We start from the raw sequence: 15,346 nt of genomic DNA on the forward strand, positions 1-15,346 counted from the left end.
AACTAGATAGGATGAAAACGACGTGCAAACAAACGGGCCGCCTCGTGTGTGTCGTAAATTCTGTCTGACTTGGGGAACTGATAACGTTGTGTCTGAAAGGCGCCTCATTGCTTTTCTTTTTTTCTTCTTTTTCTTTTTTAACAACATTAAGTGATCGACCGCCGTAGGAATTATAACTTTATCTTTCGTATTAATCAAAGACAAAATTTGTTCGTTATTCGCCTTTCCCGATGGTTTATCACGTTGCAAAGAGTTCTTTGATGAACATTATACATGTATTCATGTATGTATACACGTACGATATACATTGTATCGTATTAAATCTCGTACAACGAAAAAAAAAAAAAAATCGCGACGAAACGTGCTGTAATATAACGGTGAAATATATCAAATTGCGTTTTTGAGTAAAAGAAGAGAATTAGCATGAAATTGGTAAGAAGCATTTATACCGTGAAAATATCCTTGAAATAGAGAAAGAGAGAGATGTATATTAGAATTTTGTTAGCTTGTGCTTACAGCAAAATAAGCAGAGCAAAGTAGATTGCTGTGTTAAATCGCAACTATCGTCATTATGTTTCCGTATATATGTCAAAGAACGCGCATGATAAAACTATGGAGTATCTTAATGACGACCGTTTGCTACTTTAATTTGAATATATTTTTTCTAATATTATCCTCTGATATTTTGATATTTTAACCGTTGTTTCATAATCCATTTCCTTTATTTTTGCCCAGAGAGAAGCGGCAGAAAATCGAAGACATAAAGAAGAATATCAGGGACGCGATACTGGTAAGAACCTATTCATTCGATTTTTTTCGCATTTCTCTCAATCTTTTACAATCCGATTTTTTTTCTGCTTTTAAACTCGACATTGGACATACATTCCGTATCTTGCAGAGCGTACAGTCGTTATAAAATTAATAATATTATTAAGACTGATTAAAATGGTATAAAAATCTATATAAATATTATTATTACGCGTTAAAAAAAAAAAAAATATTCATTCGTATTAATTTGCAACGACCAGACATATAATTTACTAACGAAATCTATCAATCTATCAATTTTTACTATTCAGCTCTCATTAATTGCGAAAAGTACTCGTCCTTATGTGCCGCATCGCTCATACTCTCGATCGGTTTAATCGCATTGCGGGAAGTATTGACACGTTAATCAGCGATGTTTATCCTAATTTTAGAATTATGATATTTTGTATTTTGGAATATATCTAAGATAATGAGCATTGCGTACGTCAATTCTTTCGAATGGCAAAGTATACGTAATACCATTTTAGTGGGCCATTCGGAGCAACAGGTTTCTTTTTCCTTATCATCAGACATCTCGAAGCATAGATACGTGAGGCATGAATTTATCTATCAAATATCATTGTCGTTATACACGGTAGAGTACAAGTTTTTAAGTTTATAGTTCTACAATTTGAAAAAATTAGCCTAAAAGTCTCGAAAAAAGTAACTGATTTTTAAAATTACTTAGGGACTTTTGATCCTGTATTAACGTTATGTGATGCAATATTCTCGAACGAACGCATAACATTTTATCATTAATTGTCTTTCGCCTCCGTAGTTAGATGTATATAGTCAAACGTAACCTTGCTTCCACTTTCGTATATCAAGCAAATATACATAAATATCATTACGTGCTTGCGGATATAGTATTAATAGTGTAGAGATAAATACAGTTAGAGCTTATATAAAATATTGATGTGATTATCAATTCCTAATTAATTTGGTACATATCGAATGGAAATGTTGAAAAATGCAAATAGTGGCGTATTAATCTTGTGCTCGTAATAAAATTTGGATTTTCTTTAAGGGTATATTCTTTTTGGCCAAAAAAGGATAAATTTCTTTTTCTGATACTTTTTAAAAGAATCTAGTTTCAAGAATATTCAGTTAAAAATTCATGTACGAATTAAAAAAAAAAAGGAAAAAATAGCAAAGTTACAGCGATAGTAGTAATAGTGTAATTGGTGTCGCTCAGGTAATACTTTCAAATCGAACGACCATCCCCCAATTTTTCTTCTTCATTGTGAACCATTTTATTTTATTGCAATTATGCAGCAATTATATGTCAATATGTACATGTAAAATTTGCGAGTATTGGAAACATTGAAAAGAACTGTTCTTCATGGGGAATGGACAGCAGAGCATAAAAACTCATGTATAATAAATCGCAAAAAATCCTCTAATAAAATAGGAGAAGATGTAACTTTAATCAACTCTTTAGCATTATAGTTCCATGAATGAAGATTTATATCATTACTATTTACACGGTCTAGAATTATGATGCGGTTAGTAGCGCGAAAATGCTCAAGGTCAATTAAACAATATTAAGAACGACTATGAAGTTTCAAAAACGTTTTGAAGAAAGTAAGATCATTTTTTGAGAATTTGCTTGGTGGATTTACTTCACAATACATACTTACTGCAAGTTTGCATTGTCTCCTGTGAATTTCCATTCCAAAAAATATCAACTGAATACTAAAGATGATAGAAATTCCACTGAACGTTGGTATCGGTCCTCTTAATGAAGACGTGTCATCAATTTTACAATTAGTGTAAACGTTAGGGTGCCAAATTGGTTCGCCCGCTTATGGGTTTAACGTCCTAGAAGACGCTCAAAACGCTGCAAAAGAGGCTTTCATTTCGACTATTGAAGATTTATTATATGATTCTGAAATCGATGATTCATTATAAGTATTCAAAAATAATTGTTACCTGCTTATAAATGCAATTCATTTTATAGTATTTTATATAATTATTGTATAATACGTACCAAATTGTTTTATATAATTATAGACACAATTTCAAATGCGTTTTTCTCGAAATAGTAAATTTGAAAACTTCGAAATCGATATTTACAATGTTTCCTAGAACCTGTCAAACCGGTTGATTTCAAATTTACAGAGTATTATTTTCATTAAATTTAAGGAATCCTCTTGAGATTCTTTTTTTTGGAAGGATAATAGCAACTTCTCCCTTAAAAGCATAAAAAAATATAAAATTTCACTATTTTATATAGACGTAAGATTTTAATTGATCCGGCTTGAAAGAAACACATATTTTACTCTTATGCTTTAAGATTAAATTGTGCTTCTTTGTTTTACACACACGCATACCCTAGTTGATTGCCATAGAGATTATCGTGATACTGCATTTTTACATATGTTTACGCCAATGCTCCTTTTTCCACCATTTTTCATTATTTCTGATTGAAAACATTTTTAATTTAACGTTTAAAGTGCATTCTATTATATAGAGAAAGGTTTAACCTTATAAACGATATAAATTTGTCCAAAAAAAAAAAAAAAGAAAGAAAGAAAAGAAAAAGAAGTAAGAAAGTGTTTTCTTTTGCTCAAAAGTGACATATACGTCCTTAAATACGAACGCATCGTTGTGTATGTCGTTTATCGTGGGCGAGATTGTACATGTAGGTGACATGCCAACTTCAAAATGTATTTGTCGAAGACGAGTTAAAAGACTATACGTTGCTCACTGCTAATATTAGGAGTAATTCGCTGGACAAATACGACTACCTCATCTAGTGTACTTTCCACGAGGTTTCCTTCTTCGAGGAATCTTATTTTGTCAGTCGTTTATATATTAAATATTTTTATTTTATTACTTACGTTCAATTATAAATAGAAAAATGAAAAAGAGGGAGAGAGAAAAGCTTAAAATTACATGTAATCGTTTCGTATTAGTCTTTTAGCTTCGTTTTTCTCTCTATTTTTACCTTCCATTAATTACACGCGAGTTGAGCTGACGATCTCTATTTCGAAGAGAAAGGAAATCTGTAGTCTTAATGACACGAGTAACTTACATCGTCTTGAATTATCATCAAAATTTTGCCGTGATCGGAATAACCGATGATATTAATTTATGTCCTATTCAAACTAACAAACCTGTTTTTATATGATTTGATATGTTTTTATATGATTTGAATCAAATTAGATCATTTACCATAACTACATTAACAAGCATCTTTTTTCCATTTATTCCAGTGAGGTTTGAGGGATTAGAAGACGAAATCAACAAGGCTGATGTTTCCGTCTTTTTTTACTTTTCCAGACGATAACCAGTGCTATGAGCACGTTAACGCCGCCCGTGACGTTGGAGGATCCTGCAAATCAGAGTAGAGTCGACTATATCCTGGACGTCTCGTCATCCCCGGACTTTGATTATCCCGCGGTGAGTGAGTTAATGAAAAATTTAATTGACAATTAGCGTTCTTAATGATGAGAAAGAGGAAGAAAGATTTTCTCGATGTCATCGAACGAAACGGAAATCACGTGCTAGACACGATATCTGAGCTTGATAACAAACTCTCTCGAACATTTTTGACCATATACAGATATACGTGTGCGCGTGCTTGTGTATGATAATGAACGTATGGAGTCGTTGAGAACTACTACGTGGCATGATTAATGTTTACGGTGTTTACACAGCAACACACATGTGATGACTCGTATACGATACCACATTAGCATATGCTACACTATATTCTACACGCGTACTTGCATATAATATTCGACGTCGTTTACGTTCTCTTATGTTAGACGTAAGACACATCTATGCGCTTCTAAATGGACCAACAAATATCTCGCCAAAAATTCTTCAAAAGCTACGATTTTTTTTAGATACGTTTCATTTAGCATTGCATTTGCGATGTTACTTTAAAAATGTAATTTTTCATGTATCCATGTTTTCTACACTTAATAAGATAATTAACATATATAAGTAATAAAAATATTAATAAAAATAGAAAATATACTGGAGTACCACACAAAAATTATTTAGTGATATTTCAGAAAAAAATTATTCATTTGTAATAGTCGTTATTTCATAAACTTATAATAAGACCACATAATCTGTCCAAAAATAATATCTTGTACGCTGGTTTTATTACATTGAACTTGCGTTACTTAGATGCGTTACTTGCGAACTTTAGACAGTTGAATCTATAGAAAAGCATCAGGCCAATGATAAAATTAGTTTATAGGTGGGATTAGTTTAGAATCGATTAAGTAGTTATCGAAAAACGTATTATGAGGGCGCTTATTTAGCTCGTTTGGTCATTTCGTATTCAGGACAAGTGTTTCGCGCTTCTTTGGAAAAACGTGTATTAAAGCCCACGTGTGTCACCTACCAACTCACGATACATTTCATTTATATGATATTTGACCGAAAGCATGAAAAAGATTCGTCTTTTTTCGAATATAGTGTGCGCGCGCGCGCGTGTCCTCTCTCTCTTTCTCGACGGACATAGGTTCTTATGGGAAGGACGATCGATTAGGATGATGTTAGAATACGGGTCTATTCTTGTGTGTCTCTTTGTGCATTAACGTTCAGTCATGAGATACGGAAACTTCCGGTTCGCGGTAAATCAATATCTTTTGCATTCTTTTTTCTTTCTTTCTTCTTTTTGTCTAAGAGAGACAGAGAGAGAGAGAGAGAGAGAGAGAGAGAGAGAGAGAGAGAGAGAGAGAGAGAGAGAGAGAGAGAGAGAGAGAGAGAGAGAGAGAGAGAGAGAGAAAGAGAGAGAGAATTCGCATACATTTTATGGATTTAAAAGCAAACGTGAATTCGAATTCAGGATGCGACGTGTCTCTCAAAATAAAGTCGCGACAAAATAATTCGCATGTTTTGCGTCATTCACTTTGCGAGTTGTGGCACATACCTGTAATACCTACCTATACATGTAAGGTACGTATTCGAATACATATATATATATATATATATATATATATATATCTGTACATACATAGTTATAAATGAGTGCTTGACCGCCGATTTCGTATATGACGATACGTAATTTATATAAAATTTATAAAAAGGTATACACGAGAGCATATATGTGTGCATTACCATGCACTCTTATTTATGGTTGTACAATGTATATATGTGTCCTGACCCCATTGTGAACAAAATGCTCGGATTAATCGAATTAAATCTTCTCACCGACAGCGTGTTTTACGATTATCATGTTTTTATGCCGTCGTCGTCGTAGGGCGTTGCCTATCAGGATGTAGGATTCGCGCAAAATGAATTTTTGGAATGTCCAATCAAGTTCACATCGTCTAGTCACTGTAACGGAGTGGTGATGGTGATCTTTCTTTTTTTTTTCTTTTTTTTTCAAAGAGAATTTTTTACATAAGTTTACAGAAATTATTTACATAAAAACAAAAAAGAAATGAATTATATTTGATTCCGATTATATTTTTGGAAGCTTTCCTAACGTATGTATATTGTATTTACGATGATCCGGTATGACTGTTTATTTTTAATTCAACAAATGCAACCTTCAATATCATCGCCTCCGAAAAGCACCAGCAAAATAAAGAAATAACTAACGATCCGTACGGATTAAATAACCTTCTGTAATAACGTATTTGTCTTTTTCCGCATTTTAGATAAATTTTTAAATGATGCGCGCTTATGCCTTGGTATATAGCTTACTTATATTATACGTTGTATGTTAGTGTATAAGCAATAGGTATATATACACACAGTAATTCTAAAAAGACAGTGAGCTTATTGGACTTGGCAAAAGTTTATTTAACGGAAATGTCTTCGTTCACCAACTTTCCTTAGGTCGTTATTAAAAATAGAATAGTTAAACCACACGCGCATCCATTCAAATGTTAAAGATATAATAGCGTTATCTTCAATGGTACATTTAGGAGCAGCAACAGGCGGTAGTAATTTTCGTAGAAGTAGTACTTACTTGCCTTCGTGTCCTCAGTTTTCTTTTTGATGCGATTAAATCGTCGACGGCCGATGAGAGAGAGAATGATTTAATCAATGAAACTGGATCGGAATATTGGAAACACGTGTTATACATACATTGTTGTAAACACAAGCGCACTAGGAACAATCCGAGGACATACTCGCAATTCTCGTAATTAAATTTATCATGTATGTAACAGCGCTTTCCCTTTACCCGTCCTTGCCTCTGATGATTCGTGCGCTTAATTTATCACTGTCAACTGGTCTTCCAAATATCTAGAAGAGGCCCTACCAAGGATACGGAAGTTTATTTCTGGCAGTATCCAAGTCGAATCTCTCTTTCTCCCTCTCTATTTCTCATGGCAGGTCGATTTAAAACGTACTTGTACTACGGTGACACGCAATCCTGACGCAACACACACACACACACACACACACGCGAATACAGGCGTACATTTGGAGATCTACGAGCATGGACGCACACGAATGCACCTTCCTATATCCAACGCATATCTATTGCATAAAGTAATATAACATATGGCAGTCGAAATCGTCAAGTAATAAATGCTGAATTTAAAGATAAGCACGACAAATTATTGCTTTTCGCTTTTATATTTCTTTCTCGCCAATTGATTTTCCCTTTTCCCAGTTTTTAGGTAATTCATATGCAGAACTGGTTTGCTTGCTAATCAAAGAGTAATCTTAATAGTCTGTATCGTAATTAAGATTTGTAACATAATAACCTGTAACATAATAAGAAGGAAAATGAAATCATCTAAACCGAATCGTCAAAGTCGTTAATTGATCTCTTCCTTTTTCTTCTCATTTCTATGATACGTAGGTAAATACGTATGAAGAGCCAGAATAAAAGGCATGAAAGTGATTTATTGCACACTTTGGTGTCCTGCCGCACGTAACTTAATGATTTATTTTTTTCGTTCTTGTCGATTTTTCTATTGATACTTTGCATTAGTGATTATTCAATAATAACATTTGATCGATATTAATTAATAATAGGCAATGAATAAATCTAATAAATATATATCTGACGATACTTTAGATTTTTTGCGTCCAATCCAATTACGAACAAAAGTAACTTTTCATCATATCTTAGTGCATTTTGGTACTAGTAACGAGTCGTTGCGCAAAGCCGTGCCAACGTCTGTCTTCTCTTGAAAACCGCCTTCAGACATTCAAGAGAATAATTAATTCTAAATTCTTAAGCCCGACATATCTCATTAGCGACATGAGATGCTACGTGGCTCAACGATAAATGACGAGACTCATAGGACAGTTAGTTCCAAAGCTCATTCTCTCTCTCTCTCTCTCTCTCTCTCTCTCTATTTCTTTCTTTCATTATTAGTCGCGTATGGTGAAAAGTAGGTATGTATGAATCATTTCGGTATTTCGACAAATATATATTTATTTTTAGTTCCTCGCATATTATCGTACGTGTTTGTTTTTATAATACTATTGCATCTTCGAGATGCGCTGAACGAGTTCATTTCTTATTAGAGAGAAAATTCGATGGTTAGACATCGAATTGTTCTTTTATTATTTTCGAGACAGAGATAGATAGCAGAATGATTTAGAAAGTAGGAAGAAAAATAGGTAGGATAACCTTTCAGCAATAACTCGGCCAACGATGATTCAGAGAAGTCGCTATAATAAAGGATTGTAATAAAAATAATATAAATAAACATCGAATTGTTTTTATCCCAAATTCTTTGCGTTGTTATCGACCCTGTAAATTTAATTTCGTTCGATGAAGACCTCTAGTTTCTAAATGCTCTTACGCCATTGCTATGTAGACTTGCCACTTTCTCTGATTCACAAGAGAGTATTACGCCTGACATTTTTCTCTTTTTTATTCTTTTATTAATGATATATCATTTCCTGCTTTTCAGGAGTTCTATGAAATCGTCGAAACATTATGGAAAGATCGAGGTGTTCAGCAAAGCTTCGAGAGGAGTAACGAGTATCAGCTCATCGACTGCGCCAAATAGTGAGTCACGTTTAATGCGATTGTTTACTCGTCAACGAGAAACGTTCAGAGAAAAACGTGGATACCATGCTTCCTCTTTTTCCTCTCTCTCTCTCTCTCTTCTTTTTTTTTCTTTCATTCTCCTCTTTTTTCTAAAAATTGGTGAAGGATGAGAAAGGATAAATTATTCCTTATCTTCATCGTATTAGAATCGTCCTTTATCCGGAGTACAATTTTTGTAATCTGCCCCACACGGTGATATCACGATTACGATAAGAAGCCCGAACGATAACGTTCACGAGTTGATAATAGAAGTACTGTGTAAGATATCATCTTCTCTCTCTCTCTCTTCTTCTCCCTCTTCACCTCTTGTTCTCTCTCTCTCTCTCTCTCCCACTCTTCTCCCTCTTCTTCTACCCTCTGTCATCACCTCTTGCTTTTTCTCTCTTCTCCCTCTTCTTCTACCCTCTCTCATCATCTCTTGCTCTCTCTCTCCCCTCCCCTCCGCTCTCTCCTCTCTCCATCTTTCTTTTTCGGGAAAATTCGAAGAAAAATCTTTCGATAGATTCTTTTCAATGATGTGTCGAATAAATGCCGAAAAAGTATCGTGAAAATAGAAGCGACAAAAGTGACGGAAGTGAACGTCCAAATTTCATCTCCCTCAAAAACTCAAGAAACTCGAGAACTTGCACGAATAAAACGCGGCAAAATAAGACAGAAATAACATACGACAAAACGCAACCCAAATGCTGAAAAACTTCAATGAATGATCCAGCAAATGTCTATATCGTTCTTACTTCCATTATACACATACATATATAAATTATTATTAAAAAAATATTGAACTTGTACGATTCTCACAGTGTTAGGATGTTTCAGTAGCAAATACTCGTATCGTTTCAGTCGGTCCATTATTATAAACAAGATAATATATTTGCGATATTGCGCGCACGAGAGCGATATTGAATTGTTTTAATGTAAATTATTATAAACTTCAGTAACAATTTACAGGATCAATATCAGTACTTTAGTTCGACTCAATGTGTTTTATTTAACGCTTTTTTTGTTTCTTTACTGTTGGATTTAAATTCTTTTCAGGAGGATATAAATTTTTACAAAAAATTACGTCGCGTACAATACGTAGGGCGGGGTACGCGCATATATATAGGCTTGTAACACCGATCTAATACCAATGGAGACAATGCTTTAACGAGGTAATCGCTTTAATAGGGGCCACTGGCTTATCTAGGGTTCTCAGCGAACCTGCTCACAATCAACATCGAACTTTTTCGAAGGTAAAATTCATTGTCGCTATGTACAGTTATGTCGTATGTGACTTTTATTTTAATATAAATAAATAAGTAAAATTCGTTAAGTAAAATTCGTCGAGTTTAAAAATCGTTAAAGAATCGTTCTTCTGAGACAGAAGGTTGTTGCACCGTATATCTACCGTATACGCACAACGAGGGAAAAAGCGTAAATCTCCTGCGTAAATGAAGACTGATACTATTAACAAGTCGGCGCATGTGATTTCGTTTTACGCCTAACCAAACATCAAACACATGTATATAGTTAGAGAATGCAGACTATATTTGGCTAAAACTCCACGAGCTCTCTTCACGATTTACGCTACGATATTACCTACTATCTTTGAAATCATATTCGAGATATGCGTACATTGAGAGAGGTGAATATACGTCTAAGTGTAGGCATATGCATATACGGAAAAGTATCATTTTCTTTGAAATTATTACCTTTATGTAACGGTAGTTATAGTTCTGTCTTAATCTATACATTATTCTTTTTGACACGTCGAAACGAAGTTGTACGCTGTTTCCTCTGCATATAAATACTGCAGAGAAGTCTACAAATCTGAAAGTTAAAAGTCATATGACTGTCAGTGGTCTTCTTTTTCAGTTTCTATCCTCTCATATCGCGAGGAACGGCTCGTTATAAATAGCGAATCGTATTTTTAGGAAGCGCTGCTTGAGATATATCGGAGGAATGTTTCTGGATGAAGAAAGAGCGCACACTTTCAGACTTTCGATCATATTTATTGCCTGCAATTATCCCCGCGCAATGATATTTTCCTCATTTCCCAATTTGTGAAATCAATTCATCTTCTTCTCTAAAGATTCTTCTCGTTCCTTCTCGCAATTGTTGTAACGAACGTGTACGTCCAACGATGAAACAAATAACAACGACAACTATTTAGGTATCTCTCGAACCTGATTATTATCGATTGTTAAATAATATATATTTTTATAGGTATTTTACGACGTTAAAGTAAGAACAGAAAAGAAAAAAGCACATTAATGCGTCATTACTACATGTAGCTCTCTCTCTTTCTCTCTCTCTCTCTCTCTCTCTCTCTCTCTCTCTCTCCCACGCGCGCGCGCTATACCTAAACGCTATAATTCGCACGACCAATGATTGCGTGTAATACATAATTTATCTTTTCTCTCAAAAGAATATTCGTTATCGGAACACGTTCAATCTTTCATTTGGAGTTTACGTTTTAATAATTGTTCTTGATCTTTTCAATTTTAAGATCTTTCTCGATATTAGAAATCTCAATCAAAACACTTGCTTTGCGAAGAAACAAGAAAATAGGACTCTATAGAGAATCTATAGCATATGTGCAAAGATGGTTGCATTTGTGTCAAGCTCGTGCTCGCTTTAACGACCTGGATACGAATCGAGGATAGCAACCGTGTTTATTGCTCTTTTCTCTCTACCTATCTCTCTTCCTCGCAAAGAGAAGCTGCTAGTAAATAGCCACTTCGGAACATGCACTATTCGCGAAAAAACAATGTTACGATTTACCTGAAGGTCGTTGCTGTTCTAATACTCTGTGATAACGAGAGAATCCTTTTGTCACAGTCTTGGCCTGCTAATTCTTTCGATTCTCAAGAAATCAACGACCTTATTTCTCTCAAAGCGCGTCAATACCTACTAATGATTTATTTTTTTTTACGAATTTGTTTCACGGTATCTTCTTCTTAAGTCTACTTTCCATGTCAGCTTTCCAACTAGAAAGGATTGAAAAATCACGCTAAACCAACAAGAAAGGAAAGAGTTAGAAAGTAATACATTTATGAACATCTACGTACATTTAATTACCCTCTTCTGCATATTTGTTCTTATTTTTTTTTCGTATTGGTCTGAAAAGTCTAACGGACAACGATTAGAATTGCAAGGATTATCACGAATAATAGAAAATTTTTTGAAGGAAGAATGCACAGTGCGTAGAGTATTTTAATTAGAACACTTTGTATAATAAATGAACTGGACGAATCCCTAAAAGTTGTTTTCAATTTCAAATCTATTCCAAATTTGAAATTCTCCAATTTGTATAAAATGAAATCACTGATAAATTTTCTCTTATCAATATCCAACGTTTAAAATTTTTGACATCAATAAAAGGACGCTTCAACTCGTGCTATATTTACGGAATTATCGTATACGAAAGATTCACTGTTCATGTTTCTCCGTAAAGTATTCATGGACCGATTAGAGAAGCTTGTGGTACATGGCGTGGTAAAGATACCTGTTTCGCGAGTCTATATGATGCTTGCACGTAGGTAGATACACAGTGTGGAGTGTATATGTATTCAAAGTTATTCGATCGGTACAAATAACGTCAAAGCTTCAAAAGACACCGAAAAGCGTTTAGAATGAAACCCCTTCTATAAAGAGGATCACAGAGCTCTCTCTCTCTCTCCCCCCGCCCCTTCCCCCGCCCCTTCCCCCACCCCTCTCCCTTCCCCTTTCTCTCTTAGGTTAGCGTTTGAAAGAGAGGAAAATGGCATCGTCGTTGTAGAAAGGAAGGGAGAGAGATTAGAAACAATAATTTGTTCAAAACAATTCATCTTTATATCTTCCATTATAAAGATCTATTATTAAAATCGCATTAGATTAGCCTCTGTAATTATCTCAAGTGAAATTGATCTATGATAAAATATTATTCATAAAATACTTTACGAGCAAAGAAATATTTGCAACAAATTATCCCTTCGTGATAATGGTGGAGCAGCATCGTGTTATCTTAATTCTCTGCCATATTTTCGTATGGCACACACACATATATAGAACGATAGAAATCCTTATAAAGGCAATATCAGGGACGAAGTGTTTCGTATTAATGTTTGCTTGTGTATATGGAAGAGGGAGTATATGGAAGCTAAGTTCGTATGTACGATTGATGACGGGCAGCGATGGCAGTGACCCATGACCTGGATTGAAAAGTGGATACCAAATAGGCGTATGTGCATGCTCGACGAGGCCGACAGGGCAAGGGTTGGGGTTAGGTAGGACACCACTAAGGATCGATTTTCCCTCTTCGTGCTCTCCCTCTGTCCCTCGGTACGGAAGATATGAGAGAGAGGAAGGGTGGGGGTTGGCAAAAGAGATGGAGATTTAGCGTACGCGCGCGCGCACATGTGTATTTGTGTCTGTGTACGCGCATTCTTTCTTCCTCTTTCTTCATACCCTTAAATTCCACCCTTTTCCAATGAACGACTACCTTACATTTTTTAGCATTCTTTTCCTTGCCATACGTGTGCTGCCATGACGCCACGGATTCTACACCTTCGTTTGATGATCCTTTTTGTTTTTTCTCTTTCCTTTTATTTGTCTTCAACTCGTTGCTTATAGTCGAACATAGCAGCAAAATATCGGCAATAGATCGATCCTCAACTTTTCATTTTCGTTTCTTTAATCAGCGGGTGTCAAATGTAATAAAAGAGATGAAGTAAATATATGGCACTGCATTAATTCGAATTATTCTACATATTTGACGCATATCCAATCAAATTAGAAGGGTTTCGATATATTTATAACGATTTTATGTTGTTGATTTCTTCACTTGTGTTTATCTTTCTGATAAAATTAGAAGTAGTGAAGACTTCCCAACTTCTATGATGATGACTACAGTGTTTGCGCAAAGAGTTTGACCAATTTCCGCTAGGTAAAATATAGATATCCGCATTGTCATTTGACCGCATACGTACCTACGAAGTGGCCTCTCAGGATAACGATGTGGTTGATTACCAATGATTGTCATCACGGAAAAGCAGTATGGATCAATAACCCTTCAACTTGATTTTGGTCGAGCATATCACGATATGCCCGAGCAAGTGATGTTCGCGATGATAAAGAATTTGTTGATATGTTAGAAGTACAAACAGATTGATGTCGAGTTCTGATAAATTTTAGTTTTGCAAATAACACTAGATGTTAAAACATTTTCTCTCTTTTGTTTCAGTTTTCTAGACAAAGTAGCTATTGTAAAACAACCGGACTACACGCCAACGGAGCAGGTAATACATATACGCACATAAACACACCAATACACGCTAACACGCTGTGTATGTTGTGTGTTTTCATTTATCTTTCTTCACTTCTTTTTCTTCTTCTTTTTCCTCAAATAATTTCAAATCGAACATAATATGAGATTTAATCTTTATCTAACAAAGTATAGCGTCCAATTTTCTTTATTCTCCTCCTGTTTTAGGATATCCTGAGGTGTCGAGTCCTTACGTCCGGTATCTTCGAAACCCGGTTTCAGGTGGACAAAGTAAACTTTCAGTAAGTTCTACGCGATATCTCCTTGCTTTACTCCAGTGTTGTTTAACTATATATAGCCGACGTATTGCAGTAACATCGGCTGACGGTAAATATAACGCAAAGCAGCATCGGCATCGTATAGTGACGGCGCCGTTTATACAATGTCGACGTTACGCTAAACGTACAGCGAAATCCGTTACACGCGCTAATGCCTTCGGAACTTTATAATATTTTCCCTTTTTGCGTTCACTCGCCGGTGTCAGGTTGTATCTACGACGCTCCAGATTTTCAGTCCCTTTCTCTCCGTTTTGTCTCCTTCATGATCGCGCGCGCGCTTGCTATTAGGTATGTATACGTGCGAAAAGTGACAAAAGAAAACGGCTATCCCTCGAAGAGAATCGATTTCTTTTTTCTCAAGACTTAAGACCGTTGTTAGAGAAGTAGAAAATATCGTCCTGTTGGTTATAATGAAAAATAAAAAGGAATGATGATCCTTAAAATATGAACCGACGATTAAGGTGACTATTAACGATCTCATTATTGCAGCATGTTTGACGTTGGCGGACAACGAGACGAAAGGAGAAAATGGATACAATGTTTCAATGACGTAACGGCGATCATATTTGTAACAGCATGTAGTAGTTATAATATGGTACTCAGGGAGGACCCGACGAAGTTGAGACTCCGGGAGAGCCTCGATCTCTTCAAAAGTATTTGGAACAATCGGTAGGATACACGATATGCATTATAAAGGAAAAATTGATCGGTCAACTTGCTACGATCAGTATTCGGAAAAAAATTCTTTCGACGTTACATCTTTCTACTTTTATTCTTTTTAGATGGCTCCGCACAATTTCCGTGATTTTATTTCTAAATAAGCAAGATCTCTTGGCGGAGAAGATAAAGGCAGGAAAGCATAAATTGGAGGATTATTTTCCTGAGTTCTCTCGTTATCAAACGCCAGTCGAACCTGGCGTAGTCACAGATCCCTCAGAACCGCCTGACGTCTTAAGGGCCAAGTACTTCATCAGAGATGAATTTCTC

The 15,346-nt window shown here is 35.3% G+C and overlaps 1 protein-coding gene across 4 annotated transcripts in view; it reads left to right on the forward strand.

Moving 5' to 3' along the window:
* Positions 1 to 15,346, forward strand: part of LOC127067866 (guanine nucleotide-binding protein G(s) subunit alpha) — a 27,802-nt gene that overhangs the window by 2,570 nt on the left and 9,886 nt on the right. For all 4 annotated transcript variants that reach the window (XR_007782773.1, XR_007782774.1, XR_007782777.1 and 1 more), the window contains exons 3-9: positions 736 to 790; positions 4,093 to 4,212; positions 8,658 to 8,755; positions 14,001 to 14,055; positions 14,250 to 14,323; positions 14,849 to 15,028; positions 15,142 to 15,346. Coding sequence is in view for 1 of the 4 variants with exons in the window: in XM_051003247.1 (XP_050859204.1) it covers positions 736 to 790; positions 4,093 to 4,212; positions 8,658 to 8,755; positions 14,001 to 14,055; positions 14,250 to 14,323; positions 14,849 to 15,028; positions 15,142 to 15,346 (787 nt within the window). In the remaining 3 variants the exon portion in view is untranslated. The remainder of the gene's footprint in view (positions 1 to 735; positions 791 to 4,092; positions 4,213 to 8,657; positions 8,756 to 14,000; positions 14,056 to 14,249; positions 14,324 to 14,848; positions 15,029 to 15,141) is intronic.

This window comes from Vespula vulgaris, chromosome 1 (assembly GCF_905475345.1).
Source record: "Vespula vulgaris chromosome 1, iyVesVulg1.1, whole genome shotgun sequence".
NCBI classification, from domain to species: domain Eukaryota; kingdom Metazoa; phylum Arthropoda; class Insecta; order Hymenoptera; family Vespidae; genus Vespula; species Vespula vulgaris.